The sequence below is a fragment of the Urocitellus parryii genome, chromosome 2, assembly GCF_045843805.1.
Source record: "Urocitellus parryii isolate mUroPar1 chromosome 2, mUroPar1.hap1, whole genome shotgun sequence".
Taxonomy (NCBI): Eukaryota; Metazoa; Chordata; class Mammalia; order Rodentia; family Sciuridae; genus Urocitellus; species Urocitellus parryii.
This window is the reverse complement of record NC_135532.1, coordinates 12510048-12529633: the sequence shown is the minus strand read 5'-3', so window position 1 is coordinate 12529633 and position 19586 is coordinate 12510048. Positions and strand designations below refer to the sequence as shown.

Here is a 19586-nt window from a genome sequence, read left to right as displayed (position 1 = left end):
CCTGCGGGCAGCCCGGCCGCCCCTAGAGCCACGGCGAGGAGGCAGAATCGCAGGTCTGTGGGCAGAGCCGTGGTGGCCTGAGCATTCAGCCACCTCCTCCAGAAAGCAAGCCTTGTTCTGGCTCCCCAGAGCTGGGTAGAGGGTTCAGTTCCTGCTGATGGTGATCGCGCTGTCTCCCGTGGAGGGGGCCACCCGTCTGCTGGGCAGTGCTGGAGTCCTGCTCCTCCTCCTCCCTCTGCCCATTCTCCATCAGTCAGTGTCGTCATCGTCGTCATTGTCATCACTGAGTCCCAGTTACCGTTCTGAGGGCCTGGTGAATACCAAGTCCCGTAATCCCCGTAGCGTGGTAAAGGGTCCCATCCTTAAGGGAACAAAGGCACCAAGAGTAGCTTGCCTCAAGCAAGAGTGGCCTTGGACACTGTTGTCCCCTGGGGTGGAATGTCCCATCTGGTGCAGACAGTTGAGGTGCAGGTGGGTCCCCTCTGCCCACGGGTGAGGCCCCAGTCACCACATCTGACCTCAAGTATCCTTACTTGGAGTCGTTATCTCTGACCTCCCAGAGAGTGGAGGAGGCAGGGAGGCCCGGCCTGGCTCCTGATGTGGTCAAGCTTCCCGTGACCATGCTTAGGCCAGCGATGGGCTGGGACTTGGGGACCATAAGATTCCACGGGAGCGGGAGACCTGGGCCAGTGGCACCATAGCCACAGCACATTCCTCACATGTGTTGGTGACGTGGGTGTCCAGGACGCACTGCACAGCAGTTGATGAAAGGGAACACCGACGTTGCTCAGGACGTTCAGTAGGTGATGACGTCGCAGCTGGCCTGTGTGTTACAGTGCAGGGCTGTTTATCACTTGAGAGGACGATACTTATAAAAAGTTCACCGTAGGACCAGACGCCAGGCTGGGCCCGATTTCACTTGTGCTTGAGTTAACCTTCTGTTACGAAGTTCATCATGACCCTCCGAGCCCCAGGCTCCACACACACACACACACACACACACACACACACACACACACGCACACGCACGCCTGGGTGTGCTCTGTGATGTCCCCATGACCGTGACGAAGTCACCGGGCAGCACCTTTCTCGGAATGTCGTCTTCTCCTTGAGCCGTGATGGTTGTATTCGAGGAGTCTGTGACGTTCTGATTTTTCTGTTTTAATCTTCCTTTCTCTCCTAACTTTTAGAATCATTCCTGTTTTCCAGAAGTTTCAGTAATTCCTTTGGGATGAGATTTACTCATTAATTCTGTGACGGACGTTGGGTTTTTTCCGTCTGAAGAGTTCTGCAGATCTTCCCCATGTCCCATCTGCAGGGCTTCCTCTCCTGGGTCTTTCTGGGTAGGAGTCAGGTGATCCCAATCCTGGGATCTTCGGGGACTCTCAAGGCGGGGGCCGAATGTGTCGGGGCCACTCTGTGTCCCCGTCTCCCCCCGTGGTTCTGGTTTCGGAGGGAGTTCCCAACCTCGCTGTTGCATTTTCCAGGGAAATTTGTATTTCTGCTATGCTTTTTTTTTTTTTTTTTAAAAACTACTCCTCATTAACCAAATATTCCTCTTTATAGTCTTCTGGATTTGAAGTTATGAGCTGTTAGCTGCATGAAGATACAAACTGCACTGTTTCTTTTATTTATTTTTTTAGCCACACCCTGTGTTATCAGACACACCTGGAGTCCCCCACTTCTGACCTTCTGGGGAGTTCTGCATAATGTGGGTGCTCCCTATGGCTGAGCCTTCTGGGGAGTTCTGCATAATGTGGGTGCTCCCTATGGCTGAGCCTCGTTTTCCAGAATTTGCAGGAAATCTCTCCCTTGCTGTCCCTCTCTCATTTTCTCTTTCTAGGAATTCCTTCCTTTTTTCATTCTTTGTTGTTTTAGCAGGGTCTGGGGTGGGGTGGAGATGGCTGGGTGTTCCATTTTCTATCTTTAGCACAAGTCTGACATGATTTTCCTAGTTTACGCGAAGCCTGGCCGTGGCCTTGTGCTGATCCTTCTAGGAGAGCGGCATTTCCAGCAGATGTGTGGGTCCTGAGAGCTCCTCAGGCTGCTCCCCTGGACTTGAGCAGCTGTGGTCTGTGAGCTGGGTCTGGCTGAGCAGCGGGCAGGGCCGGCACAGGGTGGGGATGCACTGTGACTTCCATGCTAGGACCAGCCCTGGCTGCCTCCCTGGGCCCTGTGGGTCTCAACAGAGGTGACCTTTGGTTAGAAAGCACCTCGTGTGGAACACTGTTCACATCTGTCACAGTGAAAAGAGGGACCTTGTCGCGGAGAGCAACAAGTGACCTCCCCTGCTGAGCCTGCCGTTGGTGGGTGCCTTTGGTAATTGAGGCCCAGGAGTGGAAGGCCAGGTTGTCCTGACAGCCCAATGGTGTTTTGTTGTCATCTATTTGAAGGGGACAGTGCTGAAAGTGACCGCCCTGTGTTGCCCCCGCATGGCGGAGGGCTGGGGAACAGTTTCCTAGGACGGCCGTGACGCAGCACACAGGGGGCTTCCATCGGGGACATGTTACCCCACCTTTCTGGAGACTGGAAGTCTGAACTCAAGATGTCGGCCGGCCGCGTTCCCCTGAGGCTCCGGGTGGAACTCCTGGTCTCGCCAGCTTCTGGGAGGGCTGTTCTTCTTGATCCTCGGTGTTCCTTGGCTTACAGCTGTGTCACACTGTCCTTGTCTCCTGGGTCACATGATGCCCTCCCGGTGTGCCCTTCATCATCTTAGAAGGACACCACTCACGTTGGTTGAGGGCTCACCTCCTGGGGTCCTTAAGCCCACGACCCCTGTAAAGACCATCTTTCCAAATGAGGCCTCAGCCGCCGCTCCTGGGGTGACGATGTACGCACGTCTCGGGAGGGACACAGTGTCCGCTCTTCACGTCTGCTCCTGTTGAGGTTCAGGCTTGTGTTAGCCCGGGATGGAAACCAGAGCGAGAGACCACAGGGACACCAGCATCGCGGCCTGCCAAGGGCCCATGTAGCCAGGAAGAAGAAGGGGGCTGTGGAGACAAGATGTCCCCTCCAGGCACACCCCCAGGGACCTGCTTCCTCCAACTAGGCCCCAGCTATACTACTCTCCACCACCTCCCAAGAGTGTCCTCAGCTAGGGACCAAGCCTTCAACACGGGAACCCTGGGGGACATTCCAGACTCAAACTGTCACAAGCTGTAAGAAAATCTATGACATAGTAATGCCCTAAGATCAGACAGGTTGAGGGTCAGTGGATTATAGAACTGTCTTCTAAATGTGTGAGTGGTAGGAATAGAGGGCAAGGCATTTGCAAGAAGCCGTTCCCTTCTGCTGGATGAGTGGTTGTCATGGTGATGTGGGTCCCCAAACAGAAAAAAGCACTTCTAGAGATGGCCCTCCCGAACCTCAGCAGAGGCACATTTTGTAAACGTGGACAGATGTGGTCGGTGTAGTTTTCTGTCTATGGGGTAATTTCTGAAAGACAGAGCTTCAGCTTTATCAAGGGGGTATTAATTATTTAGCTCTTTGAGGCAGTGGGGCAAGGGGAGGGAGAAGGGACCCCCAGTCTACAGGAGAATATGTCCACATTCTTTTAGAAGTGAAAAAAAAATATGTTCCTGCATAAAACTTGATGCCGTAGAAATAACTTAAAGGCATAGGAATGGCTCAAAGGTCCAATGAACTAAAGCAACTCTGACCCAGGGTTCGTACCCGCTGGAAGCTGGCCTTGGCCCTGCACCCCGCTTGGTATGCAGAGCGCAGTTCCTGGCCTTCCCCAGGAGGGCCAACCTCCGCCTAAGTTCAGCTTTAGAGGACCCCCCCCGAAAGCCACCCCAAAGCAGAGAAAGCTGTACAGACACACAGCTCGGAGTCAGCAGCCTCGTTTGCATCGTAGATTAAAATTCAGATGCTTCTGGGAGCATGATTAAAAGCCAATAAGAACAAAGCGATAAAACATTTGATTACACAGTCTCACTAATGACTGGTTTGTTCTCCAAAATAAAACACTGCGAATATTGTTGACCTCTGGTAAGGAATGGGATCCTATGATGGGGACGGGCAGTGTGCGGAGCCCGTGGACTTGGTTTCTTGGAGGCAGCGTGAGCCTGAAGGATCCGCCCCGCCCCCCAGTACAAACACCCTAGAAAATGGGGACATGTGAGAAAACACGCATTTGCTGTCGGATCTCTGTCACTTCAGACCACACTGTCATCCACAGGTTTTCACATGATGCCTGTGTAACTGGTGTCCCTTCCTCTGCACGAGAGTCTGAGCACCAGCAGGTCTGTGGGTGCCGGCTTGTGTGCTGTAGTAAGTCACTCTGAGGACGTGCATCTGCAGAAGCTCTTCAGGGGCTCTGCTCTGTGTTCTGCCACCCCTTCCCCACCCAAGTTTATTAACCCGCTACAGGCCTTTTTTCTTGTTGAAGGCCGTAAAGAGCTAGTCCATGGGTCACTTTTGATGCCGTCACTGGCGTCCAGGGCAAAGCCTGCCCCGAGGTGCGATTGTGGTCACTTCCCAGCATGCTCATTTCATGCCCTTTTTGCCAGACACGTATAAAGAAGGTCTTTATCCCAAGAAATATTAGCAAATAGGACGCACGCTTTCTCCCTGTGTAATGAGTTTCTATCTCAGTATTTTTCTAAGATCTAATGCAAAGAAAATGGATTCTTTCTTTGCTTCTTCTTCTTTTTTTTTTGCACTAAGGATTGCAGCCAGGGGTGCTTAACCGCTGAGCCATATCCCTGGCCCTTTCTATTTCTTATTTTGAAACAGGGTCTCCTTAACTTGCTTAGGGCCTCACTAAGTTCCTGAGGCTGGCCTTGAATTTGCAATTCTCCTACCTCTGCCTTCCAGGTCATTGGGATCACAGGCCCGTGCCACCACCCCGGGCTGTTTTCTTTCTTAGAAGGCTAACGTTGTGAGTAGCCTCCAGTCGTATCTCAATGTGAGCCCCGACATTTAGTTACTGTTTCCCACTTTCCCTATGTATTTTCTATTGTAGTTAAACATACAGAACATAAATACAACCCATCGTGACCATCTGTAAGTGTGCAGCTCGGTGGCATTAATATGTGGACACTGCTGGGCAGCCGTCCCCACTGTCCGTCTCCAGCACTCCCACCCCCACCGCACCATTAAACGCTAACATTCCCCCTGCAGCCCCTGGGAACCACCATTCTGCTTTCTGTCTCTATGGATTTCACACTCAGTCACTGCATTTAAGTGACCCTTGGTAGCTGGCTTAGTTCACTTAGTGCAGTGCCTTCAAGGTTCATCCATGAGTCTCATGCACCACAGCTTCCTGACTTTTTGAGGCTGAGGAACATGCCACCGCGCACATGTTGCTATACGTTGGAGTGGTTTGTCCCCCGAGGGCTCCTTGGTTGGAGGTCGGTCCTCAGCGTGGTGGTGTTGAAATGGTGGGGACTTTGAGAGGTGGGGTCCAGGGAGAGGTGCTCAGGTCATTGGGGGTGTGCCCTTGGAAGGGATAGAGATATTTTGTGGAGCCCCTGAGGTAGTTCTCATGAAAGGGTTGCTGTGCAAGAGCAAGCCTGCCACTCCCCGGCCTGCTCGGGTCCCTGCCTCCCAGTGTGCTCTCTCGTCCTCCACTCCCCTCACCTGTTGGATGTCTTCTGCCATGAGGCCTTCACCAGAGCCAGGCTTTGTCGGTGCCCTGTGCCTGTGCCTCTAGGACTGTGCGCTAAATATGCCTCTTTTCTTTAAGCCACCCAGCCACAAATACTTCCTGATAGTAATGGAGAACTTGGTACTAAATCTGCATCTACTACCTCTCGCTCATCAGTTATTAATCCACCACTGCATAGTTGGGTTTTTCCATCCTTGGGCTCTTTTGAATAATGCTGCTCTGTGTATGGGTGTATGAGTATCTTTCGGTACAGTGCTGGCAGCTCTTTTGATACTATATCCAGGAGCAGAATTGCTGAATTACAGGACGATTGATTCCATGTTTAATTTTTTGAGAAGCCACCATACTGTTTTCCGTCGCGGCTGCATCATTTCTACAGTCTCTGGTGTGATTTGTACAGAATAACTTTCAGGGTGAAGTTCAGGGACTCATTAAAGGCAAGAATAGCTCTTCTTAAAGGACGCGGAGGAAGCCCATTCCAAGCCTCCCTCCTCTGAGATGCCTTCTCCAAAGCCGAATGTTGCCTGGGTACGTTGATGCACCCAGATAGTTTTGTGTCAATTCCTGAAGGAAAGGGAAGTGGGGTCCTGATGACATCATGCTATCATGATATCCAGAGGCATTTTAGGTCGTAGCAGCTCGGTACACTTTGAGATATTAATGCCAAGTCCATTCCAGTGACATTTACCTAGAAAGCTGTCAAGTCTGGATGCATTTAAGCCTTAGAAATGCTTTCTAGTGATCCTATGTACTGGGTTTTCTTATCCCTGAAATATAGCTGACATTCACAGGAGAACTCATAGAATGCTTTATAGGCATCTATTTTATAGATAAAATTTAGGGGCCATAAAGCTACCATTCAAATACTAAGTTAACATCCCCATGTTTAAAAATAAATTCAGTACCTTAAAAAAATCATTTTCTATAATCATTCATACAAAATAATAAATCTGAAGAAAAGTTTTAAGGATCAAGACCAGCTCTGTCATCTATTAGGCAGATTCCAAGCATCCGCTTCAAACCCTTCCTGGTGCAGGAAACCGTCACTGCGGTGCTTGTCTCTGGCAGGACAGAAGTAGCATTCACAGCGCTAAAGGAATGAGCAGGTCCAGTCTCGGCACAGCCTGTGTGAGGACCAGGGTCTGCTCCACACCTTCACGGATCTCTGCTGACTCCGTAAGGGACCCAGTTTCGGATGGTAACTCTCCTCCGTCTCCTGTGAAGGGCTCGGTTTAACACCCTGTGCATAAAGACATCCATTGTGTATTGATTTTTCCCTGCTTGTTTAGATTTCCAGGGTTGAACTGCGAAATGTCTCATTTCTCAGTCTCTGTAAATCGAGATGAAGTTATCAAATTCCCTGAGTTCCAGGAATTCTCTGGGAAACGTGAGTGCCTGCCAGCTGGACAGATATTGGTGCCTCATTTTTGTTAACAAATGGACAGTGTCGAGAATTGTAAGGAAGAGCGTGGAAGTGGAAAAATAATCTTATATAGTAGAGGAGTTCTTCTATCATTTTTTATTTGGGGGCCTATTTTTATAATGTTCTTATTCACACCTACAGATTTGACTGGGGCTGCTGGGGTGCGAGGAGGTCCTAGAATCAATAGCTATGCGTAAGTCAGTCATGTAGGTCTTCGGAGGCTGGTGGGAGAACTTGAACCCAGGACCAGGGACTAGTGTGGGGCAGCTTTCCCGCTGTGTCAGCCTGACTGGGAAATGCCTGAACATAGTATGTCTGCAACAGGACAGATGGTACACCAGAGTGGTGGGAAATAAGATCGGCGACCAGTAGTCCATGCTGCTCTGTGTTCATTCCCCCGATAAGTGAGCCTGGGCTGGGGAGAGAGTTTGCCAGGGAAGAATGGGGGTCACAGCACCCACGAGTTACTCCTGCCACCTGCACATGTGAAACGACTCTACCGTCGAGCTCTACAGCCTGAGTGGAGATTACCCACCCTCAGGCAGCTGTGAGAACCTTCCAGGTGTCAGTGGGTGGGAGCACGAAGTGGCATCTGCTTAAAAATAAACTAAATAGTGCATGGTATTGATGGCAAAAGCATTTTTATTGTATTGGCCTCCATACTTGCTGCCTGCCAGTCTCCCAGGTTGCTAAATGGCTCCTAAAAGGCTCTGCTCTTCTCAGAGAAAGTATGAAACCGGGAACTGTGGACAGCAATGGCTCTAAAACATTTTTCTTCCTTTTTCTTAGGATTCTAAGCTCTTTAAGGTAGAAATTGGGTTCCTATATTTAATGCTCCTTATTCCCGTGAGTAGAATTGACATTGATATGCATGAGTAGCAGGCACTGGTGGAGTGCCAGTACTCTGCTCGGCCCTGGGAATATAGAGGTGCATAAAGTAGCCCCAGATGCATTGAGGACACAGACTCAGTTGGGAAGAGGTAACTTTCACTCATTTGTGCATTCACTGATTTCAACCAAACCGGTTGGTCTTTGGGCATTGTGGATCCCAGGATGATTAAAATATGGCATTTCCCTCCAGCGTGAATACAATCTAGTTTACACACAAAACAAAGCCAGAAAGCATAAATGCTGTGGAGGAGAAGAGAGGCTCAGGGGTGTGATTTCAACTGTTACCAAAAAAGTCTTGGACATGACTTGAAATTTGTGTTCACGTAAAACCTGCCCACAAGTATTTATAGCAGCTTTATTCATAATTACCAAAACATGGACACAACCAAAGGTGCTCTTAAGTAGGTGAATGTACAGACAAACTGGAACATTCAGGCCACGGAATATTATTCAGCAATATAAAGGAATGAGCCATCAAGCCACCTAGAGACACAGGGGGACATTAAATGAGTGTTACTAGGTAAACAAAACCAGGATGAAAAGCCTTTGTGATGTACCATCCCAACTACATGACTACATGAAGGTAACTGTAGAGCCAGGAGGAAGATCCGTGGTTGCCTGGAATGTGGAGGGATGAAAAGGAAGAGCACAGAGGATCTTTAGGGGAAGCTGGTTTCATTCAGTGGACCTGTTCTGTGTGACCCCATAATGGTGGAGACTTGTCTATATGTTGGTCAATGCCCACAGAACTTCACAGCACGAAGAGTGACCCGCAGGAAGAGCTACAGACTTTGGGTGACAGTAGTGTCTCAATATTGGCTCAGTAGTTAGAACAGATGTGCCACACTGCTGTGAGACATTAGCAACAGGGACACTGTGGGTGGCAGGGAAGGGGACTCTATTTTCTATAAAACTGCTCTAAGGGCTGGGGATATCTCTCAGCTGGTAGAGTGCTTGCCTCGAATGCACAAGGCCCTGGGCTCAATGCCCAGCACCAAAAAAACCCCCAAAACCTGCTCTAAAATCAGTCTACTATTGGAAAAGGGAAAGAGGGGTGCCCGGGATCGGGATGGAGAGAAGGTGGCAGAGATTCACCTTTAAGTTTGGGGATGGCAGGAGCAGGCCACAGAGGTGTGGCTGGGCCTGGCGCTCAGGGTGGCGTGGCGGTGGATGGTGGCTAGCTGCACAGACCCGCAGATCCGGGAACTGAGAGGGCTCCTTCATGGAGGAGCCCTGGTGGGATTTGGCTGCTGCCCGACTCGAGGGTTAACGCCTGTTGTTTCTGTTCCCAGCAAAGAGCTCCAGGGAAGGTGTTGCTGGACGCCGTGTGCAGCCACCTCAACCTCGTGGAGGGCGACTACTTTGGCCTCGAGTTTCCTGATCACAAAAAGATCACGGTAGGAGACGCCAGTTAACGTTTCTATTTTACTGTCTGTCCATTTTGCGGTAATATTTGAATGCATACATATGTCTGTATGTGTGTGTGTGTGTGTGTGTGTGTGTGTGTGTGGGTGCACATGCAAGTGTTTGTATCACCAAGATATAATTTCAAATGCATGATGAAAGTAACCCGTGCACATGGTCAGCGAGTTCCAGGAGGACAGGAGGTGAGCTGTCCCTCCCGCCTGGGAACATCCTTATCTTTGCAATGCACAGATGTGAGGAAACAATCGACAGTGACCTGCGCTCCCCTCACTGGCAGGGGAGATTTCCTTCTCAGCATATCCAGCCCTCTTCCTTCTTTTTCACAGCTGCACATATAAAAATTTGCAACTTCCAGTGTCAGGGATTCACAACTTTGCTTTTTTTTTTTTTTCCTTTTTCTTTTCTTCATTTTTTTTTTGAAGCTATTAAAAATGAAGCCACGGTGAATATATTATTGCAAGATTTCTGTAGTTCAAGTCCAAAGGCCTGGCATTGCCCAACCTGTAGGTCCGACCATTTTTAAGTTGCTAAATAAGTCATATTGTCCTTTGGAAAACAAATCTCACTGTTCTGAGTCCAACATTCAGAGTACGGTTTCCTGCTGTTTTTACCTGCCTTGTGTGACGGCACTTTCTGGAGGCTGCGTCCTAGTCCACTTTCTGTCAGTCACTTCCTTTGCAGGCTGAAAGGTCCCTGGCTCTGCTTCTGGTGATTCTTTCCCATGCACCGAGGACCTGGTCCAGTCACCCTCCTGGCATCCAGTGATGAGCAAGGTGCAGGGACCTGGTCCAGTCACCCTCCTGGCATCCAGTGATGAGCAAGGTGCAGGGACCTGGTCCAGTCACCCTCCTGGCATCCAGAGATGAGCAAGGTGCAGGGACCTGGTCCCCGTCACCCTCCTGGCATCCAGAGATGAGCAAGGTGCAGGGACCTGGTCTAGTCACCCTCCCGGCATCCAGAGATGAGCAAGGTGCAGGGACCTGGTCTAGTCACCCTCCTGGCATCCAGTGATGAGCAAGGTGCAGGGACCTGGTCCCCGTCACCCTCCTGGCATCCAGAGATGAGCAAGGTGCAGGGACCTGGTCTAGTCACCCTCCCGGCATCCAGAGATGAGCAAGGTGCAGGGACCTGGTCTAGTCACCCTCCTGGCATCCAGAGATGAGCAAGGTGTGGGGACCTGGTCTAGTCACCCTCCTGGCATCCAGAGATGAGCAAGGTGCAGGGACCTGGTCCAGTCACCCTCCTGGCATCCAGAGATGAGCAAGGTGCAGGGACCTGGTCCAGTCACCCTCCTGGCATCCAGAGATGAGCAAGGTGCGGGGACCTGGTCTAGTCACCCTCCTGGCATCCAGAGATGAGCAAGGTGCAGGGACCTGGTCCAGTCACCCTCCTGGCATCCAGAGATGAGCAAGGTGCAGGGACCTGGTCTAGTCACCCTCCTGGCATCCAGAGATGAGCAAGGTGCAGGGACCTGGTCTAGTCACCCTCCTGGCATCCAGAGATGAGCAAGGTGCAGGGACCTGGTCTAGTCACCCTCCTGGCTGTCCAGCGACAAGCAAGGTACTGGGACCTGGTCCCAGTCACCCTCCTGGCGGTCCAGCGACGAGCAAGGTGTGGGGACCTGGTCTAGTCACCCTCCTGGCATCCAGTGATGAACAAGGTGCAGGGACCCGGTCCCTGTCACCCTCCTGGCATCCAGAGATGAGCAAGGTGCGGGGACCTGGTCTAGTCACCCTCCTGGCATCCAGAGATGAGCAAGGTGCGGGGACCTGGTCTAGTCACCCTCCTGGCATCCAGAGATGAGCAAGGTGCAGGGACCTGGTCCAGTCACCCTCCTGGCATCCAGAGATGAGCAAGGTGCGGGGACCTGGTCCAGTCACCCTCCTGGCATCCAGTGATGAGCAAGGTGCAGGGACCTGGTCTAGTCACCCTCCTGGCTGTCCAGAGATGAGCAAGGTGCAGGGACCTGGTCCAGTCACCCTCCTGGCATCCAGAGATGAGCAAGGTGCAGGGACCTGGTCTAGTCACCCTCCTGGCTGTCCAGCGACAAGCAAGGTACTGGGACCTGGTCCCAGTCACCCTCCTGGCGGTCCAGCGACGAGCAAGGTGTGGGGACCTGGTCTAGTCACCCTCCTGGCATCCAGTGATGAACAAGGTGCAGGGACCCGGTCCCTGTCACCCTCCTGGCATCCAGTGATGAGCAAGGTGCAGGGAATGTATGCTCCAGACTGTCACAGGCCACAGGGGCATGTGACAGGTGTCATGGAAGGCTGCTGGGCAGTGGGGGCAGCAGACATTGTGTTCAGGAAATCCTTCCCAGTATTACTAAACTGAGGTCCAGGAGCGGGAGGGCCTGACCTACCAGAATGTTCCAGGGAGAGGAGCACCTCATGGACAAATACCAGAAATCAAGTGGCCTCTTCAGGAACCTGCAGACAAGGCAGAGTTGAAGGGTTGGGAACGGGCAACGGCAAAGATGGTAGACATGGAAAGGTGGGCGGGGGGCCAGAGGGCAAGGGCTTTCTGTGCCATTACTGTCCAATAGGACAGGAGCCACCTACATAATTTTAACTGTTCTGGTAGCTATATTCAAAAAGGCTTAAACAAATCAGTTGAAATTAATTTAAAAACATATCTAACAGCATATACCATTCATCCGTAATCAGTGTAACTACGAGTAGGGTGTCTTCCCATTAAGTCTGGTGTGCACTCGACGCTACGGCCCCTCGCTTCAGGTAGTATTTGTGGCGCTCCGTAGCCGTGTGTAGAGGGGCCTTTGTACTGGACAGTGGTTGCCTGTAGTCAGGGGCCACCCAGGTCATGGGCTGGTGAAGCTGTTCCTGTACTCCAGAGGGACGTGGTGTGGTCTGATTTGCTCTAGAAAGACAACAGCAGCCAGATTGGAACAGGATGAGACCGCAGCCCAGAGGCCTGCAGGACACATCGCGATTAGGCAGGAGGTGGACTGGCCAGAGGCAGGGAGCAGGGAGGGTGGGAGCAGAAGATGGATTCCAGAGGCCGAGGCCGAGGGAGGATGTGGTTGAGGGCGCCACTGGTTGGGTGATGGGTCAGGGCAGCTCGGCTGTGGCCTTCACTGTCTGGATCACAGAGCCCCTTGCTGGACAAGGAGAGCTGGGGGGAAGACCCTGCCCAGGGGAGGATGAGGAGTCCTGTCAGATCCGGGCAGCGGGAGGCTGGCTGGTGGCAGTGTCTGGTGGGCAGGACCAGAAGGCCGTCTCCTGGTGGAGGACAGGAAAGAAACCGAGCAGAAGTCAGGCTCCGGAATCTTGGCATCGTGGTGAATATCGATTGATGCTCTGAAACTGGATGGGAGGGAGAGAGAGGAGAAGGGCCGGGGGAGGAATACGACATGGAGGGGACCGAGAAGGCACAGCCCTCAAAGGAGGTGCAGACAGCAGAGCGGGGACGGTCCAGATGTGGGACAGAGAGCCTCCAGGGACGGAGCAGGCAGAGGAAGGCGCTGACTCCTGCCCCAAGCCCTGCCCAGAGCCAGCAGGGCAGAGCCAGTCTCCTGCATCTAAAAGCGAGCGCAGGTTGTGTCTTCTCTGCTGTGATCACCTCCAGTGTGTTCCCCGAATCTTAGCTTGCCCGGCTCCCACCCCGTCTTCTCCTGAAGCCGCAGATGGCCGCAGCAGACCTGTCAGATCTAAGTCTGCGTTCCCCCCCCCTTCACCTGACAGCTGATCTGGGCTTCACCACGTGACGCTGGGGGAGAAACGTGCGCTGATGTGTCAGGTGGCAAGAGGGGCGCGGTTTCCATTCATTAGCTTGGGAAGAGAGGGCCACAGAAACAAACCGTCACCACGTGGCAGGTGCATGTCGCTCAGAACATTGCTTCATAAGCTTATTTTATGTTGAAATAAGAGTTTTCAAAACTCCCGAAGCCATGTTATCTGCTTATTTCCGACAAGCCTGCTACATGCTTTCCAGCATCACTCCAGCTCCGAGGGGCTTTCCTGTTCCAGTCTGTCTGTCCCATCCAGGGGACGCCGCCTTTCCAACCCGAAGTCTGAACTGACATCTGCACTTTGCAGCTCAGGGGTTCTGAGTCTGGGGATTGTTCCCCACCTGGGCCTCCAGTGGGCAGACCCGGGCCTCAACTGCGTTCTCCTGACTCCAGGTTCAGGCCCTTTTCTGCCAGCCACGGCGGGTGCTTCTATTTACCTAGGCTGACTTTTTTCAAGTTTTTATCAGACTTGATTTTTATGATTTATGATATTGCTTAGGAATGGGCTTAACTGTAGAACAAAGAAAACCCCATTAACAATGACTTAAAGAAAGAGGTGTTTATTTTTCACATGTACTATAAATAAAAATGCAGATCTGGGGATGTAGCTCAGAGGTAGAATATGTGCAGACCCTGGGTTCAATCCCACCAAAAAAAAATTATACCAATAATAAAAAATATGTGGGCCAGTGCTGGGGTTATATCTCAGTGGGAGAGTGCTTGCCTAGCATGTGTGAAACCCTGGGTTGGATCCTTGGAACCACATAAAAATAAATAAAGTAAAGGTATTATGTCCATCTACAACTAAAAAAAAAATTTTTGAATCTGTGAGCCAACCCATGGCCATTTACCACATGCCAGAGTGGTCTAGTCCCAGGGGCTCAAACTTGACCCAGTTCCTCTTCTCATGGAGTTTATATTCTAAAATGGGCATGAAACGTTTTAGAAAGAGCCACATAGAAAATACCATACATATAATAATCTATGGGCTCTGCAGCCACAAGATCTCAGCAGTCGCTATTTAAATCTGTTGCCGTAGAGTATGAGCAACCACAGGCAATGTGGACAGGATTGGGCATAGCTATGTTCCAATAAAACTTTATCAAGTTTGTCAACACTGTCTGAGAGAGTGAATGGCCGTTTACTAGGTTACTCTTGGTGTTTCACTGGCGAAATTCAAAGCCTCTCTCTCTCTCTCTCTCTCTCTCTCTCTCTCTCTCTCTCTCTCTTTTAATTTTTATGAGGAATCCCATTCTTTAAGAGGTTAAGTCTTTGTGAAGTCCACGTTCCCGGGTCGGGGGTTCAGGTTCTGTTTAGACTCAGGCCTGTGCTCTTGGTTGCCATTCCATTTTTGACCTGGTCTCTGTGTTTTACTGTGTGTCAACTCTGGAATCCCAACCTGAGAGCTGATTTCATGTAATTGTAAAAACAAGTTGTTTTTGGAGAATGGATCTGTGACATTAGAGGGGATGGCGTACTTACTAGAAGGGGTACAGCTGGGGTCCTGTCTGAGTTTCCTGACCTGGGTGCTGGTCTGTGGGTACAATCCATTTGTGAAAATTCAGTAGCTTTGCAGTTGTAACGTGTGCCATGTGTGGGGATATAGGTGTGTCTTCCATGAAAGTTTACCCCAAAACGCATACCGCAGCAGACCCCATGGCCAAATGCAGAGGTGGGCTGATGGGATCTGGTTGGGAGGTTCCCACGACCGTCTTGACCAGATAATCTGAGTAAGAACAGCTCATGTGGGGGAGTAACAAACACTAGTTGTGTTTTCCCTCTGCCCAGACAAATTTGCTTGAGAATGCGAGATTTGCACCTCCACCGGGATGCTGGGAAGTGCCACCTTTTAGCCAGGTGATGTAACAAGGAGTTGAAATTACACTGCGGTCAGATTGCTGGCGCTGACCTCGCTGCGGAGCCTCTTAGTAGCAGGCGACTGGGCTTCAGCCCACTGAGCCTCACTTAGTAAAATGGGAGTAACAGTGCCCGGCTCGTAGCTTCTGGAAGGACCGCATGCAATAGTATCTGTTTGCCTGGAAGCCCGGTGTATGGGGCTTGGTAAGGTGTTCAGAAAGCATGGGTTATCCATCCTCATGGTTATCCAGACCACAGGAACTCTGCCATCTTGCCACTTCACGCATACAGGGCAGTGGTGTTGGCCAAGAGCACAGTGCTGTGAGCCCGTCTCCAGGACCTGTCCATCACGCAACCTGCCACTCTGCACCCGCTGAGCTCCCTGTTTCCCCTCCCTCCATCTCTGGCACCCACCACTCTACTTCTAAGAATTTGACCCCTCATGTCCCTGGAGTCTTGCAGTATCTGCCCTTCTGTGACTGGCACATTTTACTCAGCAGGGTGTCCCCGAGGTTTGTCGATATGACAGGCTTCCACTCTCTTCAACACTGAGTGATATTTCCACTATGCGCACACGGCGCGTGTGTGCCCAGTCATCTGTTGATGGACACTTGGCCTGCTTCTCCCCTGGGCCGTTGTGGGCAGTGCTGCAGGGACCACGTGTGTGCCGTCACCCTGATGTGTAACACCATGTGACCGTTATCTTTGCCAGGCTCCATGCAGGGGCTGCTCCTGTGCTGCCCAGGCGTGAGGCCACCTGGCAGGTTCTGCCCATTTCTGTGAGTGTGATAGGTGCGAACGAGTCCCAGGTGGTAGGTTGTCGAATTGGGCAACTTGATTCCGGCTCAGCCTCTCTCCCTCGCCTCATCCTTTCTGTTCCTAGGAGAATTCAAGTCAGAGCATCCCCACCCCCAGCCCCGCTTTGTTGGCAGTGCTGGGTTCAAAACCAGGGTCTTCCTGCTCTACCTGGCATGCACCCTGCCACTGAGCCACACCCCTGCCCAGAGCATTTTTCCTAGGAAGGATCTGAGGAAGTTCAAGGAAAATATAAGCACTTTCCAGTCTAAGATGTGTTTCTCAAGGTTGCAGTAAGCCAGTGGTGGTTATTAGATAATCAATTGTGCTCTGCCCTGATTAGACTCCTCCTGTGCCTTGCCAGGCTGCAGAGGGTGTTGCTGTGTCTACACCAAGTTGGGCCTGCTGTTGTCCTTGGGTCCAGGAAGCTGTCCCTACAGAGTCACTCCACAGAGCAGAAAAGTCTTTTAATCAGCTCTTTTTTTTTTTTTTTTCTTTAATGGATTGGGCTTTTTGTGCCAGAAATGCTATTGATCCTAGGAATCAAGACCTGTATTTAATACACCAGCTAATTGGTGAAAGGGCTGAGGGCCAGAAACCCATTGAGTTGTTTTAGGGATGAACTCAGGGAACAAATCAGAGAATTCTGTCTAAACCGACCTGGTGGGATTCTTGATGAAAACCAGAGACAGAAGCCTGAAGTTGAGTCCGAGGAGAGGAGAGAGAGCTCCATGGAGGCAGACTAGAGTGTGGCCAAGGGGAGAGGCCTCGGGACACCTCTGCCCTCGTAGGACAATAGCAGCCAGAGACAAGGTGGAAGGGAAGGAGTGGGCTGCGTTCTAATAAGACTTCATTCAGGGCCGCAGAAAATTGGATTTCATATAGTTTTTATATTTCACAAATTATTATCATTCTTTGGATTTAAAAAAAAAAAGCACTTACAAATGTGAAATGTGAAAGCCAACCTTTATTTCTAAGCATTACCAAAACAGGTTTGGCTCCTGTGGCCTGGTTTGCCAATCTGCCTGATGGTATTCCTCTGAGGGAGGCATCCTCCCGTCCACGTTTTGCAGAGAGCAACTTCAGAGAAGCATCCGCCCACCCTTAATAATGAAGTGTGTGGCCCTGATGGACACTCGGGCTGTCTCAGCCAAAGCATATGTTCTCTGCCACCTTTCCATCAATGTCTGCATCTCCAAGAGCCACGCAGACGTGCCCGGCCGAGATCATCTCAGCCACAAGAGAAGCATTCATCTTGCCTGCCTGGCGTGGAGACTGGAAGAGTTCAGACTTGTGACCTGTGACTGTGTCTTCATATTCACTTAGTCACTGAGCAGCCAGGCAGATTCCTAACTTTCTTGATTTTCACTTGATCTGAAAATGAGAGTAATAAATGACCAATTTACATGGTTATCATAGGATTCATTCAAGTGCTTCACAGTGATGATCTGAGTGGGGCTCGTGGCACATGGTAGATATCTCCTTAATTCCATTATTCGATTCTTGTGTTCCAACTCAGAAGCCCCTAAGGCCAGCCCACCAGTTTGGGGGAGGGCAGTGTTGGGGATTGAACCCCGGGGCACTTAACCACTGAGTCACATCCCCAACCCTTTTTTATTTTTTATTTTAACACAGGGTCTCGCTTAGGGCCTCTCTAAGTTGCAGAGGCTGGCTTTGAACTTGTGATCCTTCTGCCTCAGCCTCCCGAGCCACTGGGATTACAGGTGTGCGCCACCGTGCCTGGCAATCCAATTTTTAATTAACAGCATTGCTCATGGGTCTGATAAGATAATTCTGGTCTCTTATAAATAAATACAGGCAAACTCGGGAAGAGTCATTCATTTTCTGTGCTCCTTTGGGCAGAGAGGAAAATGTTGCCAGCTGCAGGCGTGCCTTCAAGGTCATGGAAGCTGTGGCTACTTGGTGACTGGTGTCCCTTGCTGGTTCTCTTAATTTATGCACACTCACAACCTCTGCCCTCACTTCCTCCCTGGGGTCTAACTGAGGACATCCGAGGGGAGGAGAGGCTCTGAGGAATGGCCCAGGTGTAAAGATGAAGAACATTGCAGGACCGGGGGCAGCCGGAACATTCTGGAAGCTAGCAGAAGTGAGGGTGTTGGGTGTTGGTCACCATGCAGATCAGCATCATCTGACGGTGGCTGAGTGGATGAGGCAGATCCCCAGAAAGGCAGAGCTCCCCTCTCACAAGTATCACACACTTTAAAATCTGTTAGGAGGGTAGATCTCCTGTTAAATGTCTTCTCGCATCATACAAAAAAAGAAAAAAAAAAAGAAGTAGCCTTAATAGCCAAGTGACATCCTTTGAAATGTATTTTTCAAAGGTAATGAATGTTAACAAATGATTTAAAAATAGGTAAAACTGGGTAGTTCCTGTTTTACTCCTGCAATGCCTGAGGTCCTTGTCTGAGCCCTTCTTAAAACAGAGAGCCCAGGGTTAACTTTTCCCTGCAGGTGATGGCTCCCTCAGACCCCAGACACAGCTTGTAAATATTAAGTCTAAGCTTTCTTCCAGAACTTTCCTGTGCATACATCTGGGATATCCAATCCTGCTTAACAAATTGATACCCAAATACCTAGGCATAGCTTGTACCTTATTTGATTTCGTGCTTTAGTTTACAGATCTGTCTTTAGTTTCTCTTGTACTTAAGATGTTCCTTGTGAATAAGAATATATCATCTAATTTTTTAGTTCAAGTTTTGTTCACGGATTCTTTTAACGTGCCAGTGTCGTTGGCAGCAGGGGCCGGGGAAGTGGTGGGTTCTCGGCTGTTTTGAAAGAGACTTGTGAGCATGGCGAGCTGTTATGTCGGGCATGGTCCTGGATGGACGCTAGTTTTGACAGACCATCAGGGAGGACATTCTTCAGTCAATGGGAGGAATTTGAATGTAGTCTGAGTATTTGATGTGAGGAAAGTTTACAAAATGGGAAGGTAAACATCGTTGATGTGGGAAGATTATAAAACAATCTGAACTCACTTTGGGGGTCCCCCACCACCCCAGTCCTGGAGATGGAACTTAGAACCTTGAGCATGCAAGGCCAATGCTATACCACTGAGCTGCACGCCTTCTCATTTTGGTTTTTAAAAAGTATCTGTTGTGATGATCCTTATTATCCAAAGTACAGGAATGAAGACACGAATTGGTGTGAATATCCTTTGTATACAACCAGAGGTTGGAAAAATTGTGCTCTCTATGTGTAGTAAGAATTGTAATGCATTCCATTGTCATATATAAATAAAAAAAATTTAAGAACTATCTGTACATTACACCCCACTCCCACTTCACACCTAAGAAGAGGTCAGGACATATGTGCCCAAAGGTGCCAGTTCTTCAGTGTGGTCCCTGGAGCAGCAAGCAGCACCAGCATGGGCAGGGAGCTGGCTAGGAGTGCCCATCCCCAGGCCCCACCCCACTAGGAGCTCTGGGAGCAGGACCCCATGGTGGTTCCATAAGCCCTCAGGGGAGGTTTGCAAGGATCACAAGTTCAATCGCTTCACTGAGGTGCTAACAGTGATCTCTTCGTGGTGGAGTACCTATAAATTCTAGACTAAGAGAAGACCATTTCTAAATTAATAGGGTTTTCATGGCATTCTGCAAATTTCTATGTTTCTTTCATTTTCATTCAGTTTAAGATAATTCCAAATTTCCCTTTGCTTTATTCTTTATCTGGGTGTATGTTATTTCATTTCCAAATATCTGAGGATTTTCCACAAATCTTTCTATTATGGATTTTTTTATTTAATGCTATGGCACTTGGTGTGATGGGAAGCTTTTAAAATATTTTGCTGCTCTTTATCTAACAGCCTAGTATGTGAC

The 19586-nt window shown here is 50.2% G+C and overlaps 1 protein-coding gene across 6 annotated transcripts in view; it reads left to right on the top strand.

Moving 5' to 3' along the window:
- Farp1 (FERM, ARH/RhoGEF and pleckstrin domain protein 1) overlaps positions 1-19586 on the top strand; it is a 264905-nt gene that overhangs the window by 156709 nt on the left and 88610 nt on the right. For all 6 annotated transcript variants that reach the window (XR_003301739.2, XM_026399205.2, XM_026399222.2 and 3 more), the window contains one exon: positions 9218-9322. Coding sequence is in view for 5 of the 6 variants with exons in the window: in XM_026399205.2 (XP_026254990.2) it covers positions 9218-9322 (105 nt within the window). In the remaining variant the exon portion in view is untranslated. The remainder of the gene's footprint in view (positions 1-9217; positions 9323-19586) is intronic.